Source organism: Pan troglodytes, chromosome 4, assembly GCF_028858775.2.
Source record: "Pan troglodytes isolate AG18354 chromosome 4, NHGRI_mPanTro3-v2.0_pri, whole genome shotgun sequence".
Lineage (NCBI taxonomy): Eukaryota > Metazoa > Chordata > Mammalia > Primates > Hominidae > Pan > Pan troglodytes.
In genome coordinates, this window is record NC_072402.2 from 147439499 (window position 1) to 147462857 (window position 23359).

The 23359-nt window shown below is 47.3% G+C and overlaps 1 protein-coding gene and 1 non-coding gene across 5 annotated transcripts in view; both read left to right on the forward strand.

Annotated features, from left to right (window-relative positions):
- Positions 1-16647: 16647 nt before the first annotated feature.
- Positions 16648-23359, forward strand: part of PPARGC1B (PPARG coactivator 1 beta) — a 124943-nt gene continuing 118231 nt past the window's right edge. For 2 of the 4 annotated variants that reach the window (XM_003310896.5, XM_063810810.1), the window contains exon 1: positions 16895-17043. In XM_003310896.5, the coding sequence (XP_003310944.1) occupies positions 16966-17043 (78 nt within the window). In that variant the 5' untranslated portion in view covers positions 16895-16965. Of the gene's footprint in view, positions 17044-23359 lie in introns of all 4 variants that reach the window. The other 2 variants (XM_003310895.5, XR_010157040.1) reach the window with 2 other exon arrangements.
- On the forward strand, positions 19445-19509 carry MIR378A (microRNA mir-378a). The gene has a single exon (NR_035783.1). It is a non-coding gene; the product is annotated as a microRNA mir-378a (primary transcript).

Here is a 23359-nt window from a genome sequence, read left to right on the forward strand (position 1 = left end):
AAATGCGCTAACAGTTTTAATTTCTCCACATTTCGTTCCAACATTTATCCAGAGATTTTTTTTATATTGTTGGAATCAGAATGATTCTCTTTGTGTCATTCTTTTTAAAAAATTTTTTTCATTATTTAATTTTATTTCAGATTATGTAATGAATTACGTTCATATGTAAACCTTATGCTTATGATTTCTTATGGTTCCATAGAATTCTACTCAGTAGAATCTAGCCAGTAACATGGAAACTCAACTCCTGCAGGAAATATTATATTATCATGTCATCTTATATATTCCACAAAATCACTAAATGTTTACTATTTAGCCTTTGAGCATCATGACAATCCTGTAAGTACTAAACAATTCCATTTTACAGATAAGGAAACTGAGGCTCAGGTTATTTTAATAAGTTGCCAAAATTCATACAGCTAATGTCTAGTGTTCATGTTATCTACTACTACAACGAATTACCTCAAGATGTAGTGGCTTAAAGCAACAACATCCATTTATTTGTTCTTAATTCTGCAATTTGGGCAGGGCTTGGTGGGGCTGGTTCATCTCTGTTCCACGTGGTACTGACGAGAGTGGCTTCAGTGGAACTGGAAGATCCAAGATGAGTTCATTCAGGTGCCTGGTGTCTCAGCTGAGGAGGCCAAAATGGCAGGGGGCTGGTTGGGTTTCTCTCCCTTTGTGGTCTCTAATCTTCTAGGGGCTCTTTCTTTCTTTCTCTCCACGTGGTCTGTCCAGCAGATTAGCTGGGCTTCTTTCCATGATGGCTGGCTTCCTAGAGGGCAAAAACAGAAGCTCCCAGGTGTCTTAAGAACTAGCCCCAGAAATGGCACAGTGTCATTTCTGTTACATTCTCTTGGTCAAAACAAGTCACAAGGCCAGCCCAAAGTCAAGGAGAGGGAAACAGACCCTACCCTTGATGCTTGGAGGCATAGTGTGCATGAGGATGGGCTGGACTGTTGGCCATCATCTTTACAGTGACAGAGCAGGGCTTCAAACACAGGCCTGTCTTCCTCCAGGCTCCAAACTCAGCTCCCGCCCCCATACCCCCTCAATGAATGTTTTTGTCTGGCTAGCTTTTTCTCTTCCTTTCACTCATTTTTAGGGTAAATTCCCAAGGACAGGGAGACTTGGTCAAAGGGCAGACAATGTTGAGCTCTATGCTGAGATAAATCAACTTTTGCATAACAAAGTAATCTCATGAGCTTTAAGTATGTGACTAAAAACTTTTTTTTCCCCACCTCCTTTTTCTTCACAAAGGAGATCCAGGTTTATTTTTGTTCATTCTATTGTTTCACCTATTTTGACAGAGGAAATCTTGGTTCCTGCTGTGGAGAACATCCTCAGGACTTCCAGGCAACAACAAAGTCAGCAAAGAGCTGTGACATTCACCTGCTCCTGAGCTATGCAGGATGGTGTTCCCTGTGGATCGGGGCATGCGGGAAAACTCACTGGCTGACCTTGACTTTTCACAGAACTTGGGATGTCATGAAACGAACATGACTTAGACTTGCCCGAGTTTAGACCTCCTTCTGAAGTGTAACCGTGTGCGTCTTTGTTTACTGTCTCAGTTTATGCCTGTTGTCACGTGTCCTGTCCAGTTTAGTATTTGTCCAGGGCAAAAGTTTTCCAATTTGGGCAATAAATTATATGATCACCCTTCCTGCCGCAGGAGCTTGGGCAAGACATTTCTCCTCCCTGAGCCTCAGTTTCCTCATCTGTACAGCGGGCCTGGCTACCTATTTCACAGAAATATGGATCCCTTTTCACTTAATAGCATCCTTCCATGTGGCAGAAACTGTCTTGGACTCTGGAGGATCCAGGGGGTAACAAAACGTGGTTCCTGCTCTGCTAGTAAACAAGCAAGATAATTTCAGAAATTTGATTTATATCAGGAAGTCAGGAAGGGCCTCTCTGAGGAGGTGGAATTTGAGATAAGGGATGAGGAATGAGAGCAGGCCACAAAGGGAGCTGAGGGAAGAACATGCCAGGTTAAGGGAACAGCAGTGCAAGGGCCATGGGGCAAGAGATAACTGGCCAGAGGGAACGGAATGGAGCTCAGGAGCAGGTCGTGTTCTATAAACTGCGAAGAGCCCCAGCAGTTATTTTCCTCCTAGAGGGTTTTAAAATACTCTCCCATCCTTTAACTGAAATGATTCTCAAAATAACTCCAAAAAGGCAGGGCAGGGCAGAGGTTTTTTTTTTCTTTTAATTTTAATTTTTTTTTTTTTAGACAGAGTCTTGCTCTGTCGCCCAGGCTGGAGTGCAGTGGCACGATCTCTGCTCACTGCAACCTCCACCTCCCAGCTTCAAGCAATTCTTGTGCCTCAGCCTCCTGAGTAGCTGGCACCACAGGTGTGCACCACCACACCCGGCTAATTTTTTTTTTTTTTTTAGATGGAGCCTCACTCTGTCACCAGGCTGGAGTGCAGTGGCGCAATCTCGGCTCACTGCAACCTCCGCCTACTGAGTTCAAGCAATTCTCCTGCCTTAGCCTCCCTAGTAGCTGGGATTACAGGCGCCCGCCACCACACTCAGCTAATTTTTTGTATTTTTAGTGGAGATGGGGTTTCACTATATTGGCCGGGCTGGTCTCAAACTCCTGACCTCAGGCGATCCACCCGTCTCAGCCTTCCAAAGTGCTAGGATTAGAGGCGTGAGCCACCACACCCGGCCACGCCTGGCTAATTTTTGTATTCTTAGTAGAGACGGGGTTTCACCATGTTGGCCAGACTGGTCTTGAACTCCTGACCTCAGGTGATCCACCTGCCTCGACCTCCCAGAGTGTTGGGATTACAGGTGTGAGCCACTGCACCCAGCCTAATTTTAATTTTAAAATTCTAATTAGAGACGAGGTCTTGCTGTGTTGCCCAGGCTAGTCTTGAACTCCTAGGCTCAAGCTATCCTCTTTCCTCAGCCTCCCGAAGTGCTGGAATTACATGCATGAGCCACAGTGCCTGACCCAAAGATGTATTATTATTATTATTGTTATTATTATTTTTTGAGAATGAGTCTCACTCTGTCACCCAGGCTGGAGTGCAGTGGCAAGATCTCGCGCTGCAACCTCCATCTCCCAGGTTCAAGCGATTCTCCTGCCTCAGCCTCCTGAGTAGCTGGGATTACAGGCACATGCCACCACGCCCAGCTAATTTTTGTATTTTTAGTAGAGACAAGGTTTCACCATATTGGTCAGGCTGGTCTCAAACTCCTGACTTCGTGATCCACCCGCCTCGGCCTCCCAAAGTGCTGGGATTATAGGCATGAGCCACCGCGCCTGGCCAAAGATGTATTATTAATCCTGCTTTACAGAACAAAAAATCCTTATGAGTTATCTTTGCAAATTTTTCCAAAATGGACCCACTATATTTCTATGCTTAAATTTAATCTGACGTATCTCCATGATCTTTTATTGTTTTTGATGATAGGAATCTTTCAGAAACCAGAGACATCTTTAGGCACATCTTCCCATTGTGATATTTAATTCGGTAGTTAAGTCCTCATGTGCACTGCTTTTGCATCTATATTCATAAGAGATATTGATCTGTAGTTTTCTTGTGATGACTTTGTCTGGTTTTAGTATCGAAGTAGTGCTGGCCTCACAGACTGAGGTGGGAAGTGTTCCCTCCTCTTCTATTTTTTTGGAAGATGCTGTGAGAATCGTATTAGTCCTTCTTCAAATGTTTGATAGAATTCACCAGTGGAGATATCTGGGTCTGGTCTTTTCTTTGTGGATAATTTTTTATTTCTAATTCGATCTCTTTACTTCTATTTCTTCTTGAATCAGTTTTAATAGTTTGCACCTTTCTAGGAGTTTGTTCATTTTATCTGCGTTTTCTAATTTATTGCCATTCAGTTGTTCATAGTTTCTCTCACAATCCTTTCTATTTCTGTAAGTGACTCCTCTTTTATTTTTTAATTTTATTTATTTTTTGGAGATGGAGTCTTGCTCTGTCAACCAGGCTGGAGTGCAGTGGCGCGATCTTTGCTCATTGCAAACTCCGCCTCCCAAGTTCACGCCATTCTCCTGCCTCAACCTCCTGAGTAGCTGGGACTACAGGCGCCTGCCACCACACCCGGCTAATTTTTGTATTTTTAGTAGGACCTCAGGTGATTGGCCTGCATCGGCCTCCCAAAGTGTTGGGATTACAGGTATGAGCCACCATGCCCGGCATTATTTCTTATTTTAGTAATATGAGTCATCTCTCTTTTTTTCTTGGTCAATCTAACTGAAGTTCTCTTAATTTATTTTGTTGATCTTTTCAAAGGACCAATTATTGGTTTTGTTGATTTTTCTCTATTGTTTTTCTAGTCTCTATTTTGTTGGTTTCTGTTCAAATTTGTATTATTTCTTCTTTTCTGCTTGCTTTTTCCAGTGTCTGCGTAGAGGGTTAGATTATTGATTCTAGATCTTTCTTCATATTTCTTCATTTTTAATATAGGCATTTAACATTCTAAATTTCCCTCTGTCATGATACCAATGTTTAACTTTTGGACTATAGGGTCTCATTGTACCCTCCCCACTCACCCTGAAGAGGCTGGAGTAAAATAATCAGGCCTAGAGTCAGGGAGCCTTGGCCTGGTCCTGACACTGCTGCTCACTAAGTGACCTCTGATGAGTCCCTGCCCCTCTTGAGTCTTAGTTGTTGTCTGTCTGTAAAATGAAGAGGCTGACCACGGTATCTCCAGGAGTCTCCTAGTCAAACTAGCTTGGGGGACAGGCTCATGTCAGACTCATCTCTGTGTCCCTTTTGATTGGACATCTGTTGTTTCTGCCGCTCAGCACTCTCCTTTCCCTTTGGTAAGGCACCTGCTTTCCCTTTGGGGAGACACTCATTCCTCACCTTCTATTCAAAGTTTTTTTTTGTGCCATGGACCCCTCTGGCAGCCCATAGAAGCCCATGGACCCCTCCTCAGATTGATTTCTTATTTTTATTTTATTTTATTTTAATTTTTTTTGAGACGGTCTCGCTCTGTTGTCCAGGCTGGAGTGCAGTGGCGCGATCTTGGCTCACTGCAGTCTCCATCTCCCGGGTTCAAGTGATCCTCCTGCCTCAGCCTCCCAAGTAGCTGGGACTACAGGCATGTGCCACCATGCCCAGCTAAGTTTTGTATTTTTAGTAGAGACAGGGTTTCACCATGTTGCCCAGGCTGGTCTCAAATTCCTGACCTCAGGTGATCTGCCTGCCTCAGCCTCCCAAAGTGCTGGGATTACAGGCATAAGCCACCATGCCCGGCCTCAGATTGATTTTTTAAATGGTATGACATATACTACATATGGTCTAAAGGAAGCCAATTGTATTGAAACAGTTATGAAATTATTAGGAAAACAAACTTTTGATATAGAAATATTTGTACTTCTTGATTAGCACAATAAAAACCAAGCCCTACTTGGCCTAATAACCAGTATAATTTCAAACTAGTGTTGAACATAAGTGATATTTTAAGATACCTGTGACAATTGTGATGTGATATGAAATATCTGTGATCTCTATTGGTGACAAAGTTATAGGTAATTTTTTTTAGACAAATTATTGTTCTATTGCCCAGGCTAGAGTGCAGGCGTGATTGTGGCTCACTGAAGCCTCGACCTCCTGGGCTCAAGCCATCCTCCCACCACAGCCTCCTGAGTAGCTGGGACTACTGTGCCTGGCTAATTTATTTTTTCTGTAGAGACGAAGTCTTACTATGTTGCCCAGGCCGGTAATTTTAATACTACCATGATTTGTTGGCTGTATTTATAACAGAAAAGAAAATGCTAAATTTCAGTTGCAGATTAGTGAAAAGAGAGATGTATTTTTTTTTCTCACCCAAATTAATGGTTCCTTACTAAGAAGCCCTGGTTTGGGGGGTTTATATCAAACTGCTTGACTCCTGGATTCAGAGGTAGCCATGTAACTCAATACTGGTCAATCAGCGCAGGGATTGGATAAGAGTTTTGAATCAAATGGATGAAATCAGAATTGGCCTAGGCACGGTGGCTCATGCTTGTAATCCCAGCAATTTGGAAGGCTGAGGCGGGCGAATCATGAGGTCAAGAGATCGAGACCATCCTGGCCAACGTGGTGAAACCCTGTCTCTACTAAAAATACATAAATTAGCTGGGTGTGGTGGTGCACGCCTGTAGTCCCAGCTACTTTGGAGGCTGAGGTAGGAGAATCGCTTGAACCCAGGAGGCAGAGGTTGCAGTGAGCCGAGATCGTGCCACGGCACTCCAGCCTGGTGACAGAGCAAGACTCCATCTCAAAAAAAAAAAAAAGGAAGAAAAAGAATTAATCCAGGGCTTTTGCTGGACAACTGGGAGAGTTTCTTCTGCGGGGCTTGCTAAGAGGTTTGGGTTTAGCCTGGAACATGTCACCTCGCGGTCACCAGGAAAGAACCTGACTCAGAATCAAGCCAACAGAGAGGAAAGCAGAGCTGAGAAATGAACATCCACATCTTCCTGATAACATCCCTCCCTTCAGTGTGTTAATTATGTAAGCCCATATATTATCTGTTAAAGCCGGTTTGGGTAGGGTTTTCTGTTCATTGCAAACAAAGGAGTCACAACTAGTACAGTCCCAGGAAGCTTGGCAGAGTGCCTGCCACAAAGTAGGTTGCCCATGAAGGAATGATGAATGAATTTCAAACAATGTAGCGACATGATTAATGTTATTCACTGAACTCATGTAGGTAGATCTGGCTCAATTGTGTATTAAAAGATGAAGACTCAAAGTAAGCATTCCATAGGCTTTTATTGTTTAAATGAATGAAAGAACTCATCCATTGTCATCATTTTATTAACAAACTGTCCCCAGCTTTGCATATTCTTTAGTGATCCAATCAGGACCACACAACCAAATGGGGAATGCAAGTCTAGAATCACAATGGACTAATAGTTACAAATCAAGTTTGTGGCACACTCACATGGGGAAAACCATGCAGCAATGTAAAGGAAGAAGGTAGATCTATATGTACTGATATGGGAAGACCTCCAAGACACTCTAAGAAGGAAATTACAAAATAGTAATCACATTAAGATGCCATTCTCGGCCGGGCGCGGTGGCTCATGCCTGTAATCTCAGCACTTTGGGAGGCCAAGGGGGGTGGATTGTCTGAGGTCAGGAGTTCGAGACCAACCTGGCCAACATAGTGAAACCCCGTCTCTACTGAAAATATAAAAAGTTAGCTGGGCATGGTGGCGGGCGCCTGTAATCCCAGCTACTAGGGAGGCTGAGGCAGGAGAATTGCTTGAACCCAGGAGGCGGAGGTTGCAGTGAGCCCAGATTGTGCCACTGCACTCCAGCCTGGGCAACAAGAGTGAAACTCCGTCTCAAAAAAAAAAAAAAAAAAAAAAAAAAAAAAAAAAAAGCCGTTCTCATAAAAACAAAATCTCCCAAACAAAAACTTGAGTTCCTCTATGAACATAAATGAGTGTAAATCCAAGAAAAAGGTCTAGAAGTCCACTCATGAAACACTCATAGTGGGTACCTCTAGCAACGGAATGGTCACAGAGCCTTGTCCTTTCTCTGTTGTTTCCAATTTTTATACGAGGATAAAATAGTTGTGTTACTTGTGTACTTTAAAATAATTTCTAATTTTAAAATGAAATAATAAAACAACTCTGACAGAAGGGAGAATATTCCTTTTATGTTTTTCTCCCCCTCGGGTGTCTGTCCGAATTCTTGGGGAAGCTGAGGAAACCAGGGCTGTGACTGTGATATTCTGCTGTACCTATGATCTGTGCCCATGATGCTCTGCTGTATCCATGATGCTGTGCCCATGATGCCATGTCATGCTCTCTGTACCTTGCCATGCCTGTGACACTATGCCCTCTCCCTGGGATTCTGCAGTCTTCCTGGCTGCTCTAGAAGCCAAGGAGATTCCACCCCATGTAAAATGCTCCTGGGGTGGCCTGCTGACCTGGATTCTCCTCTCAACATCTTGAGCCCAACCACCTCTGCTGTCAAACTACACATGGCCCAGGTGACTTCTCCCACAAATGGGAGAGGGAATCAGAGCATTTCATAGTCAGAGCAAAGGCCCTGGGGAGATGCCCATCTGCAGCAGACTTGGGACAACTGATCCAGTTCAAGTCCATCATTGTGCAGAGTGGGATTGTGAGCCTCAGAGTGGAGAGAAGATTCATCCAACTGTGGGTTCGGTGCCAGCCAGAGTGGGACTCCACCCTGACTCCCAGTTCAGAGCTCATTTTGGTGCGGGGTCCTGAAGTTCCACCATCATAGTTACCCCTTGCTTGGGTCTCCAAAATGTCCCTGTTCCAATGTATATCTGTTACTTAAATAACACATTTGCAACATAGCTATCAGAGGGGTTGGTTTTTATTTAGAAAGAAGCTAGTAAGTTATATTTTATTTATTATAAAGACAAAATTGTAACAGCACAAATGAAAATATTATTAATAAAAGAAATTCTTTCTGCCACCCTAATCGTTTCATTTGTTCACATTACTTAATGTCATTCTAACATACACACTTTATGTGTACATTTATGCGTACAGCTGTAACCTTTTTATATACATTTTATCATCTTTTTTCACTCAATGTTTTTCTATTTTTAAGAGCTGAATTCAGAAGACAATGTTATACATTTATATAGCTTTCTACCTTCTGCATAGTATTTCATCAAGTAAGTAAACCATGACACCTTCATAGTTTTTGTATCATGAAATATTTTAATCATACAGAAAATCACAAGGAACAATATACCACACATATTTAACAAATATTGATATTTAAAAAATATTTCTAAGCTTGGCATAGTGGTGTGTGCCTATAGTTCCAGCTACTCACTTGGGAGGCTGAGGCAGGAGGATCGCTTGAGCCCAGGAATTTTAGGCTGTGGTGTGCTATGCTGATTAGGTATCTGCACTAAGTTTGGGATAAATATGATGACCTCCTGGGAGCAGGGGACCACTAGGTTGCCTAACGTGCGGTGAACCAGCCCAGTCTGGAAATGGAGCAAGTCAAAATCCCCGTGCTGATTAGTTGAGGGATGGCATCTGTGAATAGCTATGGCTTTCCATCCTGGGCAACATAGCGAGACCCTGTCTCTTAAAAAAAATAAAGATACATTTACAGGTACAGTTGGAGCTTTCCTCTGCATGATGTACTCAAGTCCCTCCCAGGATGGACTATATAATTTTCAGGGCCCAGTGCAAAATGAAAATGCAGGGACCCTTATTCAAAAATCATGATGAATTTCAAGACAGCAACAGCAGAGCATTAAACCAAGCACTGAGCCCTTCCAAGTACAGGTCTTAATGCTACTGCACAGGTGACACATCCAGGCAGCCAGCCCTAGTTCCGCATCTCCTCTCACTTTGTTAACATTGATCTGTGTCTTTGTTGTCCCATGTTTATGCTTTTACTTCATATACATGCATAGACCAATATTATGGAGTATTGTGTTGCATGTTTTAAAATATTGCATAAATGGCATCATATTGTCTGTATCCTTAGGTTGCTTGTCTTACTCTTTTTGAGAGGTATCTGTGTGGAATCATGGAGATGTTATTCATTTTCACTATCGCCTAATATTCCATTGTGAGATCTCACCACAGTTCATTTATCCAGTACCCTACATTTTTATCATAATTAACAGTACTAAGGTGAACATCCTTGGGCACAGTTCTCTGTGCATGTATGTGAGTTTCTGTCTATCTGTCACTAGGTGTGGAATTGAACTGCTCTGCCTTGCTGGATGTTGAAGTTATTTCCAAGTTTTTGCTTGGCATCAATGTGCTCCCCTGGGGTGCCTCCCTTTGGATGTTCCTAAGTCATCTGAAAAGCTTCCCTTGGGAGACTTTCCTCTGAGCTACCTTTCTTTTAAGATCATCATCCACACAGTCAGAAACTGTGTGTCCTGACCCTTTCCTTTTATTCCCTCACCACTTCTAACCTATTGCCAAAGCCTATGGATTCCCACTCTAAAATATGGCTTTAACCCATCCTTCCTCCATTTCCTTCCTGCTACTTCTGTTATCTTGGCTCGGGAACCCCCCTCCCCTAGACTCCTTTTCCAACTCCTAACTTGTCCCTCAACCCCCCCAGTCCCCAGCCCCCCAACTTTCTCCACTGAAGGACTTATTACACCCTACCAAGTTGCATGGTGACATGGTGACATGCAGTGCTCCCATGAACATTGTAGAGATCAGAGCTGTGAGTTACATGACAGCAAAGATTGCATCATAGTCACCATTTGTGGACCTGTAGCATGGTACCTGGTACCCAACAGAATCTAAAAATATCTGTTGAATCAAAGTACAAATAAACGTCATGCTGTCATTTTCCTATCTTTTGGATGACTCAGGATAAATTCGCCAAAGGAGCATTATTGATGACTTAGGATAATGAATATAAAGTTCATAGTCCTGTGTAAACTGAATTTGATCCACACAAAACTTTAGGTCAGTTGAGACCAGCATGGGCAACAGAGTGAGACCCTGTCTCTACAAAAATATAAATAAGTTAGCCGGACATGGTGGCGTGCCTATCGTTCTTACTACTTGGGAGGCTAAGCAGGGAAGATCACTTAAGCCCAGGAGCTTGAGGCTGCAGTGAACTATGATCACACTACTGCACTCCAGTCTGTGACAGAACGAGACCTTGTCTCTAAATAAAAATATATAATTTTAAAAACTCTAGGTCAGGTGTGAGAGATAGGATGACCCTTAGCAAGAAGTGGTTTTCCCAAGATCCCAAAGCCAGTAAGAGACAAAGTATAAAGAGCAACAGGTACTCAGGTATTCTTTCCACCTGCTTGTCCTATTTCATAGGTGTCCTAAATTTAGTTTAGAAATAACTAAATATAAACTATGTTGCCTTTTAATGTCGGGTGACTGTCTCTTTAAATCTTGCTGTTTTAACACAAATATACTTCATTCTAATGTGTATATATATAATATGTATATATATTTAAATAATAACCTGATAGAATTTGTATCTCTCTAGAAAAGAAAGAACTCTCATCTCGGGGCCTTTGTTTATCCATCTATTAGATGGGCATAAGGAGGGTCCTTCTAGGATCTTTGCTCTGTGAGTAGATAAGGAAAAAGCACACTTTTCTATCCCTATCTAATTTTGTTGCTCCCATGCTCTGTGCAGTCATTTATGGGGCTGAGGAGGATGAAGGAGGAGGATTTATGGGGCTCTTGCAAAACTGGGAAACAGTAATAGCTGACATTATAGCTGCCAATGCCCCTTACCTGCTGATTTGAAAGCCCTTTAATCACTTGTAGCTTATGAAACAGAAAGTGATCTGCTAGCTATTTCCCCCAAATGCGTTGGTGAGTTCGTAGGTTAACCCTACAGGAAGAAGAGAGCATTGCTAAACACAAGAAGAGCCTTACTTACTTCATGGGCTTTCAAGTGTCAAAGGCCCCAATCCTTGACTCTGAGACCCTCAAATGATACCATCTAGCTGATGTTGTTCTAAAGGGTCAGCCCTGAGGAGAAGTTCATCCTATGGAAGTCACCTGAGCACTCCACACACCATCTGAAGCCCTGGCTTCCAGTTCTGGCTCTGCCACTAAAGGGCTGTGTGACCTCAGCCACATTCCTCCACATTTACAGTGAAGCTGGTGGAAAACACGTTTCCACTGCCCCTCCACAGTTCTAAAGTTCTATCATTCAATGGGAGGTGGAGATGGTTCTCAGCATCAACAATACAAAGCAGGGAGATTTTTAGTTCCTCTTGGCCTGAGTCCCTGCCTCCTGGACAGAAGCTGGGAAATAGATGAGCATCTGGCTCCCTGGCCTGGGTCACAGAATCACAGAATCGTGGGTGGCTGGCAGGAAGCCTCTGCGTTTGCCAAGACCCACGTCCTACCTCCCTCCCTCATTCAACACAAATTTACTAATCAGTTGCGTTGAGTAGAATGTGGGCAGAGATGGCGGCTGTTGTGTTCACCAATTTATCCATGGCATCTAGCGCAGTGGCTGGCACATAGTAGCTGCTCACTACATGTCTGCCGAATGATGTCTCATCTCCTACAGTAGGGGAGCCTATTAAGCACAGATTCCTGGGCCCACCCCTGACCTACTGAATTGGAATCTCTGGCGATAGTGTCCAAGTGACTGTCATGCCCTCCAGAGTCTGAGAACCACAGCTGTATGTAGTGTCTGAATAAAGCATCATCTTATTATTGGAAAGGAGAAAATGCTGATGTTTCAACTTTTGAGCATTTGTCGGTACTGACTAAAATATTCAAGTCAAATAGGTTCATTTTGCTGTAGCCATTTCCATGGAGCCTGGGGAGCTCTGGGCTTTGCACTAGGTATGCACAGGGCTCACTTTCACTAATCTTGAGGGAGGCGAGGCTGATAAAAAAGGCAGAGAAGATAGGAGTCAAGCCACACAATGTCCAAGCTTGGCATTATTATTGCCCTTCACTTGGAAGTTATCAAACAGGACACGCGCTGCCCTTCTAGCTTTCCTGGGGAGGTTAGATGCTATGAGACTTTTCACACTCCCTTTCCAGTGTCTGTGGCTCAGACCATGTACACACCCAGGTTCAAATCTGAGCTGTTGTCTCTATGTAGTCTGGGGCCAATCACTTTAACCCCCTTTAAACTTTTGTTTCTTTAGTCATAAAATGGACATCATGATTTACCCTACGGAGGGTTGCTGGAAGGATTAGAGATGCTATAAACTCAGGCGTTGGGCACATGCTCAGTACAGAAAAGCCCTAAGTTTTGGTTGATGTCTATAAACTGCCATAACATCCGGGCTGCAGGACTCTGTAGAGGTTCATCTAGGCTAGCTCCTTCTTCTTTTTTTTTTTTTTTTTGAGACGGAGTCTTGCTCTGTCGCCCAGGTTGGAGTGCGATGGCACAATCTCAGCTCACTGCAGCCTCCGCCTCCTGGGTTCAAGCAATTCTCCTGACTCAGCCTCCCTAGTAGCTGGGACTACAGGCGGGGGCCACCACGCCCTGCTAATTTTTTGTATTTTTAGTGAGGTGAGGTTTCACCCTGTTAGCCAGGATGGTCTAGATCTCCTGACCTCATAATCAGCCTGCCTCAGCCTCCCAAAGTGCTGGGATTATAGGCGTGAGCCACTGCGCCCGGACTGCTCCTTCTTTTTTTTTTTGAGATGAAGTCTCGCTCTTGTCCCCAGGCTGGAGTGCGCCCAACTGACCACTCCTTCGTTTTGTTGTTTTTTGTTTTTGAGACGAAGTCTTGCTCTTGCCCCCAGGCTCACTGCAACCTCCGCCTCCCAGGTTCAAGCAATTCTCCTGCCTCAGCCTCCCGAGGAGCTGAGATTACAGGCACCCGCCACCACACCCGGCTAATTTTTGTATTTTTAGTAGAGATGGAGTTTCACCATGTTGGCCAGGCTGGTCTCGAACTCCTGACCTCAGGTGATCCGCCTGCCTCGACCTCCCAAAGTGCTGGGATTACAGGCGTGAGCCACCAGGCCAGGCCGCTCCTTCATTTTATAGATAAGAAAACAGCCTCAGAGAGGAGAAGCAAATGGCACAAGATCATCTGGCACCTCAGGTTTTTTGAGGGCTTTTTTTTTTGAGATGGGGTCTCAGGCTCTTTTGAGGGCAGTGATGATCACAGATCACTACAGCCTCAACCTCCTGGGCTCAAGTGATGCTCCCATCTTAGCCTCCAGTGTAGGTGGGACTGCAAGTGTACACCATAACCCCTGGCTAATTTTTTTTTTGGTATTTTTTGTAAGGATGGGATCTCCCTATGTTGCCCAGGCTGTTCTCAAACTCCTAGACTCAAGTGATCCTCTGGCCTCAGCCTTCCATTGTTGGGATTACAGGCATGGGCCACCACACCCAGGCCAGGACTTTTAATCTCAATTAAGAACTTCACATTTTTCCATGGGCCAGAGGAACTTCAAATTCCTCCATGAGGCTGAGACTCTGTGAGCAACCTGTGATGAAGGAATTTCTGGGACAATATGCTTTTCAAAAGGACGCTAGATATCTCAGGTGAGGCCCTTTCTCACCTAAATTTCTTGCCAGCCAGAAGACTGTTGTGAGGATGTAGTGACTGGTGAGAAAGTCCCTGACGTTGGGCAATGTGTGGCTTTTCTATCAACACGGGAGTTTTAAAAACAAAAAAGCCTCTGGGAAAGTGCTGTCAGGCCTTCCCTGGCAAGGCAGTGAATGGCACTGCAGCTCTGCAAGGACCAAGGCTAGAGATGGCTGGCTTTGGGGACACTCCAAAGTTTGGCCTCTGGGCTATGAAGGACACACCACCAGTCAGGGGCCAGGCTGGACCTGGAAGGGACATCTCCAGAAACCATCCCACAGGACTCTGACTCTGGTGCCCAGGGGAGTAGCAAAAAAAATGGGGTCTTGGGAGAATTCAAGTCCTTAGTGCTAATGGTGATGACATTGGTGATGTTGGTGATGATTATAGTGATGATGGGCATTTCCTACCTGCAAGATTCAGGGCCAGGCAACTGACTTTACATGAATTGCATTATTTCATTTAATCCATCCTCACAAGATCCCTATGTGGAGCAGTACCATTGCTATCCCCACTTTACAGATGAGGAAACTGAGGCTCAGAGAGGTTAAGTAAATGACCAAGGGCACATAGCTAGTTTGCACCAGGATTCAAATCTGAATATACTGGAGTCCAAAGTACGCCAGCAGCCTGTAAGTGCTGGAAAAAAGGCAAGTAACATTGGCTAGTGCCTTTAAGGGATATATATTTCTTATTCCCATTTTAACAGAAGGGAAACAGAACAGAGCGCTTAGCGTATTCTCCATGAGGTCAGGCACTGTGCCAAGCACTTTACATATATTATCTCCTCAATCATCAAAACATCCCTATGAAGTAGGTGGTTTTTTGGTCCCCATTTGTGTAGATGAGGAAACCGAGGCCCGAGACTAAATGACTTGCTGTGGTTCCAAATCAGGCAGTGTGACTCCAGGGCCCACGCTCTTCACCCCCTGAATTGCTGGATACTGGAACAAGATGTTCCAGTATCCAGATGCAGGGTCTGAAACAGAACCCAGGACTCCTAACTCCTAGTCTAGGGCTCTGAGGCTAGATGCAGGCTCTCTGTTGGAATGCATTGTTCCTTAAAAGCACACTGGCCTTAAGCCCAAAGAGTGAAATCACGGCCTGCGGTTCTGGGAACCTCAGACTGGAGAAGGAAGCTTTTGCCCTGGTGTTCAAGTCTCAGCAGGTGTGTTGGGGACTCTCCCTCTATTTCCTTCTCCCGCTGGAAGGGAGCCCTTGTTAGGTGGGCAGGGTGGGGCAGCCCTTATGAGTGTACGGTGGGAGGAGGGCAGGAGGCAGGCGTGCCCAATAAAACAGACCTAAAGCTTCCCGCCTTCTTGCCTTCATCCAGGCAGTGCCCTCATCTCCTGTTTGGCAAACAACAGGGCATGATGATGAGAGTTCAAGGTTGGAGTCAGGAGGACTGAGTTCTGGTTCTGGCTCAGGCAGTCACTCCATGTACACATTGACAGTCAGTTTCCTTATCTGTATAATGTGTGGTGGTGGTGGTGGCAGAGAATCAAAATTCTCCAGCTTTTTCAGTTAACACATCATCTATTAAGTGCCTACTATGTGCCAGAAACTGCAGATACAGCAAGTGCAAAAGCAGATTTAGGCCCTGCTTTCATGGTGTTAGAGTCGTGTAAGGAGAGATACAAAGATTAAGTCTTCATTGCAACAAATGTAAAACGGCAACTGTGACCAGCTTTTAGAGAAAAAAGGCCTGCTGATGGAGCTAAGGGAGCCCATGATGGTGGAGGTGGAAGGAGAGGAAATGGCTTGACAGTCCGAGGGGTAAAAGGGAAAGATGCCCTGAAGAGATTACTAGGTGAGTGGCAAGCCCGTTGTGAGTGGGCCTGCGGAGGCTGGCAGGAGCCCAGCCCCTTCATGCATTGTGGGCATTGGTAAGAGAACTCATTGGAGTTTTTTGGGAGAAGGGTGCTGGGGACGATGGCAGAGAGAGATATATGATCAGGTTTAGCACAGAATACAGGCAAACGCACCCTTCAAGTAAAAGATAAAAATGCTTCCTCCTCCAAGGAGACTTCCTTGATTTCTTTGCTTTTGATCTATGGTATTTCTCCCTCCTTCTCTGGCCTTGTAGCCTGGGTAGAGAAACAGTCCTCCAGGGGAGTAAGACCTAAGCTTTCCCTTCCTGCAACTGATGTGCGCTGTAGCTTTGAACGAGGTCCTAGGTATATACATACATACATACATATATATACACATACATATATATACACATACATACATACATATATACATACATACACACATACATACATATATACACACATACATACATATATATATACACATACATACATATATATATATATATATATATTTTTTTTTCAGGAGGGATATGAAGAGTGACTTACAGGCGCCCGCCACCATGCCTGGCTAATTTTTTTTGTATTTTTAGTAGAGACGGGGTTTCACCATGTTGGCCAGGCTGGTCTCAAACTCCTGACCTCAGGTGATCCACCCTCCTCGGCCTCCCAAAGTGCTGGGATTACAGGCGTGAGCCACTGCGCCCGGCCTTCGAACGAGGTCCTATGCCTTCTTGAGCCTCAGTTTCCCCAGCTGTGCAGAAGAAGCAGGTTGTCTCGCAGGGCCCGCCCAGCGCTAACGCAACGTGATTCGCTCTGGCAGGAGCCGGGGGCTGCCCGCATTGCTGCGCAGGCATCGGGCTGCTGGCTGGGGCACCGCCACCTGGCTGCCTGCGCTTTACCCCCTGCTGAGGGCTGCGGGAGCTGGTCGCGGCGCCAGACACGGCTCAGGAAAGTGGGTGAGCGACCCCCGGCTCCCGCGGGCGCCGCGCGGCCCCGCCCCCGCAGCTAGCGGCCCTGCGGCAGCCGGGGGCTCGAGCTCCGCCCTCCGCCTCCCGCCGGCCTCACTCCCTCCTCCCTCCTCCCTTGCTCGCTCGCTGGCTCCCTCCCCCCGGGCCGGCTCGGCGTTGACTCCGCCGCACGCTGCAGCCGCGGCTGGAAGATGGCGGGGAACGACTGCGGCGCGCTGCTGGACGAAGAGCTCTCCTCCTTCTTCCTCAACTATCTCGCTGACACGCAGGTACGGCCGGCTGGGGCTGCGGGCCCGGGGCCAGGGGTGCTGAGCTGCGGGGGCCGCAGCTGCAGCCGCGGAGGCCGGGAGGCAGCGGTGGGAGCCCTGGGGTAACTGGGGGTTCCAGGCTGCAGAGCCCCCCTTCCAGGCGCCCTGCGATGCGCTCCGTTACCGGGGCAGGGAGCCGGAGGTCTCCCGGCGCGTGCCGGAGCGCTGGGGGCGCTACGGCCGCTGGGGAGGGTCTAGCCTTGGCCGCTTGGAGTCTGCCCCCACGCGGGCAAAACTGGGGGGTACCGCGCTTCCTTTGGGAGGTGGAGGCGCCACGGTGTGGGGTACCCTCAGGCTGGCGCTGGGTGCTGGAGGCGCGCCGTCAGCGCCCGGCACTTGCTGCCGTACTTTCACGTGGACTTGTGGCCCCGGCACGGGTGCATGCCCGGGTCTCCGGAGTCCCCTAGTCCTCCAGGCTGTAGTCCCCAGAGTGCTGTTGCTGGCCCCCCGCGGCTTTCTACCCGCGCCCGCAGCGCGGAGTTTCCTGCCAGTTGCCGGCTAAAGGCATAAGGGTCTGCGGGGCACGTGGACATGCGGGCGGAGACAGCGTCTTCCTGGTTTCGCTATCGGGCGGAGCCCCCTGGGGGCAAAAGCCAGGCTGGATGGGGGCGGAAGGACTGTCTGGGGGCGCCTGGGTCCCCCTGCGGTGCGCGGCCCCGGTGCGCGCTCCACGATGCAGGGGGAAGGGAAGGCGAGGCGGAGTCCCAGGCACTGGCTGAGCCCGGGAGCCCCACTGGCGACACGCGCGTGACAGGAGAGGGTGCTCTGGTGTGCCGGGGCGCGGGGGAGCGAGGAAGCTGGTGGCTTGGAGACTGGGAGAGGGGTGCTGCTGGGACAAGCAGCCACCAAAAATGTCAGCACGAGGCGTGCGCGGCCCCCACCCCTTCCCCCATTTTCCCCACCCAATGCCTGTTGCAAGCATAAAGTTTGGCTCCAGAGTTAGGGCTTTTTCTCTGGGCGCCCGGCTGCGGGTCATCGGGAAGCTGAGGATGCGGCGGAACCTCGGAGGAGCCCCGGGTGCTGGCACACGCCTGGGCACGGAGAGGGGCGGCCGGGCGGAACCGGGCGCGGCTCGCGGGGGCTGGTTTGGTACCTGGAGTGGGAGCGCCGGTGCCGGCCCGTTTTGCATAACAGTGGAAGGGAGGGGGAAGGCGGAGATGGGGGGAGGGAGGTGGGAGGAGAGAGAGGGAAACTTTGCTTCTTGTTATAATCTGCCTGTCTTTGGGCGGCAGCAGCTGTCATGGGACCGGGTGGGCGGGGAGAGGCTTGCAAGCTGACTCCTTGCGGTGAAACGCGACTTGGAAGGGACGCCGCAGCCGAGACGTTCAGCTCCGGGCGGCGACTTCGGGCTGGCGGCTGGGACGGCGTGGCGTGGCAGGGTGTCGCCGAGAGGAAGCCCGCCACGCGGGAGGCAGGCCGCCCCTGGCCCGCTGCAGACGCCGCTGCGTAGGGGAGCCGCGGGGCCGCGTGGTCGGTGGCGGGCGCGCTCGGGTGGGTTCGCGGCAGAGGCCGGAGGGGCTAGTGGCGTGTGATTGCGCTTCTCGAGATCGAGGGGAATGTGTGATGAGCGGGTTGCGCGCGCGGGTGTGTGTGTGTGTGTGTGTGTGTGTGTGTGCACACGCCGCGCGCGCCGGGCGCGTACCTTTACCTCTGACGAAACTGCGGTGGAGCTCCCGCCGTCGTCGCCGGGCTCCGTCACACGCCCCGCGCCGGTGTCTGCGCCGAAGGCAGGTCCCAGCCTCAGTACCCCCAGAGCCGACAGCTTGGGGCTAGCGGGCACTGAGTGCGGGAGGAGGGGCAGAGTCACTCCTGGGAAGATTCTGTCCCCAGATCTCGAAATTGCCCGGGGGCGTCTCCGAATCTCTTGGCTGAAAAGCGGATGAGAGAGGCCTGAAATAGCCGGAGACTCGTTCAGGGACCCATGTCAAGAACTGTCCGCTTTGGACTGTACCCCGGATTTTAACTCGATCTTCAGTGTTTGGCTCAGCAATAATTAATTATTTTGCCCTTTAGCCGCCCAGCGAGCCTAGCTAGCAGAAATATTTCAACTAAGGAAACTAGAAAATTGAATAATCAGTTGTTTGCAGGAGCAGTGCAGTGAAAGTTAATCTGGGACATTTGCTTTTTTTATTTAACCACGTGACAGGCCGAGGATCTTCTGGTGATCTTTGCCGGCCCAACTTGGGAAATGTAATTGATAGGATGAGCTTTGAGCCGCCCCTAGAAGGCTCGGAGAGCCCAGCCGGAAGAGGACCTGGGCGGGCCCAGTGTGCGCCTCCTCATTTTACAGTTGGAGAAAGAGGCTGCGAGGGGTGAGCGGCTTGTATGGGACCATGCAGCCAGAGGGTGACAGAGCCACCCAGGGCTCCTGACTCCAGGTCCTGTGTGTTACCTAGAAATAGCACTGGACTTGGAGTCAGAAGGCCTGAGTGGAGTCACCTTCCCCACTCTCTGGCTGGGTGACCCCAGAGCAAGCCATTTGAACTCTCCGAGCCTCATTTCCTCCATCTGTCAAATGGGGCTGGTGGTGCCGCAAGAGAATCCAATGGCCTGGTGGTGGGGGTGAGCAGTGTTTGCATGTGAGATGTTCTGGTTGTTCCTGCAACCCCCTCTCCTCCCCCAAACTTTCCCTGACTCTCCCCTCCTCCATCTCCCTTTGGGAGCTTTGGGGAAAGTGGATTAAATGGTAATTCATTGTCTTTGTCCCAAAAGATTGTTGTTGTCTTTGGTGGCTAATCCAGGGTTAGATTAGAGGGAGGACTTCTGTTTAGGAGACTTAATTTTTACCCATTGGGGCCAAAGTACGGAAATTTAGCAGAACAAGGATTGCGAAAGTTTCTTGGAAAGCTTTGAGGCATGGATCCCAAAGGACTGTGGGTGGCTTCACCTTTGTTCAGGCCATGCCCCTGGCCCAGAGTACCCTCACCCACCCGTCCTGCATGGCCTTCTCCTCTACTAGGCTCTCCCAGCCCAGCTTGCCCTGCTTTCTCTCCTTTGGTTTTCTGCATCTGTGTTATACAACCAAGCACTTTGTGTGAGTCTGGTGTCCAGTAAGATTCTAGCACTAGGGTTGTGCCTTTTATCATTGTGCCTGCAAGGCACCTGTCAGTATGCTGAGCTGTGTTCCTTTGCTTAGCTCTTGGCTAGGCACATGGATTACAGACAGGGGTGCAGCTGGGTCCTGCCAAACAGAAGCTCCCAGGCTAGCAGGGGAGACAGCTGGGCAGCGAGTGTGGGAGAGAGGAATGCAGAGGGCTGCAGCTGTGGGCAAAAGCTTAGACCCCAAAGGCCACACAGCAAGTCCACACTAAATATGGGCTATTTGAAGTTGCTTAGGGCATCAGTCATAGATGCACAAAATGTCAGAGTTGGCAGCGGGAATGTTAGAAATCATCAGTTCTAACAACTTATTTAAAAATATTTAATTATAGAATTGTTAGAAAATACTGCCAAGCATAAAGAAAAAAATGAGAAATATGTAACATGACCCAAAGATAACCACTTAATTGTCATGTATATTCCAGACTGTTTATTTTCTGTTCATATAGATCACATCTTATTTTTAAAAAATGGAGTTGCCGGGTACGGTGGCTCACCCCTGTAATCCTAGCACTTTGGGAGGCCGAGGCGGGTGAATCACCTGAGGTCAGGAGTTCTGGACCAGCCTGGCCAACATGGTGAAATCCTGTCTCTACTAAAAATACAAAAATTAGCTGGGCGTGGTGGCACACACCTGTAATCCCAGCTACTTGGGAGGCTGAGGCAGGAGAATCGCTTGAACCCGGGAGGCGGAGGTTGCAGTGAGCCGAGATCGCGCCACTTCACTCTAGCCTGGACAAAAGAGCGAAACTCATTCTCAAAAAAAAAAAAAAAAAAAAAAGGAGTTATCCTGAATATACTGATTTGTAACTTGGAATTGCACTGTTCTGTAACTTGTTTTTTTTTTTTCCTCTTCCAAACAATATGCTGTGAACATCTTTCCACATCAGTAAATATTCTACTTAGTATCTTAATGATTATATAATGTTTTGTTGAAGATTGAACCGAGATGTATTTAATTAATCCTTTATCGTTACTCATTTACGTTGTTTAATTTTTTTATTTTGCTATTGTAAGCAATGCTAAAACGAATATCTTTTTATGTATGTCTTTGTTTCTTCCTTTAAGTTCCTAGAAGTGAAATTACTCCATCAAACCCATTCCTGGATTCTCTTCTAGAAAGATTGTACTTATTTGTGCACTGGCATGGTCTGGGAACACCTGGTTTCCTATACCCAGATAACTGTTGATATTTTCATTGTTTTTCATTTTTACCAGTCTGTTCATCAATAAATTCTGTTACCCTTATTGTTTTGATGTGCATTTATTTGATTACTTGTGATGCTAAACTTCTTCCCCATATGATCATGGGCGACTTGTGGTTCTGTGTTTCTGAACTTGGCCCATTTTGCAATTGGTATCTTGTCTCCTCGTTGTTCTAAAGCTGGGACTGAGCACCCAGAAGGGCCCCCTGCCACATGGAGAACTGGGAAAATGGCTCCACACACCCCTTGAAGCCAAGGCCAACTTCTTTTTCAAATCAGTTTGTAGATTTGGACAAATGTATAGTGTGTGGGAGAAGATTGAAGCATAGCCTTCACTGGGTGCATTTGCCCATTCTTTATCTGTGTGAGACTTAGGGAGAGTAACTTCTTCACCTGAGCCAGAAGGGGTCATGTTCACCAGAGACCTGGGCTCCACTTTCATTGGGATTCCCTGGCTGGTGCTAATGATCAGGATGCCTGTGAAACCCAGGAAGGGCAATGGCCCAGCAGCTGTGCCCCACGGGCTCATATTTCCTCTTTACCTTAGGGCCCTCCTCTTAGCAGCTCGTGCAGGCCAGGCAGAAGTTCCACTATGCCACGTGAGTCACCCTCTTCCTTCTTCCTCTGGAATAATAGAAGAAAGACTGGCTCGAGTGAGAAGCAGTCTTGCAAAGGGGGCTCAGGCTTGGAAATGCCTAACAAGAATATTGCAGTGTTGATCCTTGCCTTCTCCTTCATCGTCATCATCAGTGATGTTTACTGAGTATCCCCTAGACCCCATGCAGTTTTCTGAGCCTTCTGTTTGCACTACTACATTTCATTCTCATAGATATTGTGCAAAATGTAGGTGCTGTTGCACAGTTGTACAGATCTTACAGTTTCAGAGAACTCACTGACTTGTGGAAGACTAATTACCTTTGAGTAAGTAGAAGAGCCAGCATTAGTGGGCAGTGTTCCCAGACTATTTGACTCCAAGCTCCTTGAAGACAGGGCTACTCTCAGTTTTTGTTCATCAGTGTTTTTCTAGCACCTTGAGCAAATGAAGGCACATAGATTGTATAGAGAGAATGCAGAGGCCGGGTGCGGCGGCTCACGCCTGTAATACCAGCACTTTGGGAGGCCAAGGCGGGCAGATCACGAGGCCAGGAGTTCGAGATCAGCCTGACCAACATGGTGAAACCCCGTCTCTACTAAAAATACAAAAATTAGCCGGGCGTGGTGGTCTGTGCCTGTAATCCCAGCTACTCAGGAGGCTGAGGCCGGAGAATTGCTTGAACCCGGAGAATTGCTTGAACCCGGGAGGCGGAGGTTGCAGTGAGCTGAGATTGCACCACTGCACTCCAGCCTAGGCAACAGAGTGAGACTCTATCTCCAAAAAAACAAAAAAGAAAGAATGCAGAACAAGTCCCTCTGCTTCTCTACGCCTGTTTTTCAGTCCTTGAAATGGGGATAATAGGCCCTCTCGATTGGGAGTGAAATAATACAGTATATCTAAAATGAGCATTAACCTGCTACTCATGAAAGTTGGAATAATTCTCTCTTTGAAGTACTTTAGAAGGACAGGATTAAGTATGGAGCTAATTTTCATGCATGCAATCTTTTTTTTTTTTGCGTAAAAAAGAGAAGCATAATTCTTATTAGAGAGTGAAGGGTACCCAAATAAAGTCATTTGGAAGAAAATGATCAGGGTCAGTTTCTATCTGTCCTCCTACAAGGTAGTCGGAGTGCCTCATATCCATCCCATTGACACTCAGCTGATGCAGAATCGATTGGATTGATCTTTCTGTTCTTCTCCCCTTCTGATCTAGGTTTTTGTCTGTTTGTAACTAGATTCCTGCAGTTACTACCGAAGAGATCTTTGCTGCACCTGACTTTGTCTTCTTCCATTTGCCCTTAGCCCAGATGGCAGATCAGTCCTCTTAGAGGGCATATCTGACATCACTCTCTTGCTCACACATCTCCCATGGCTCCTC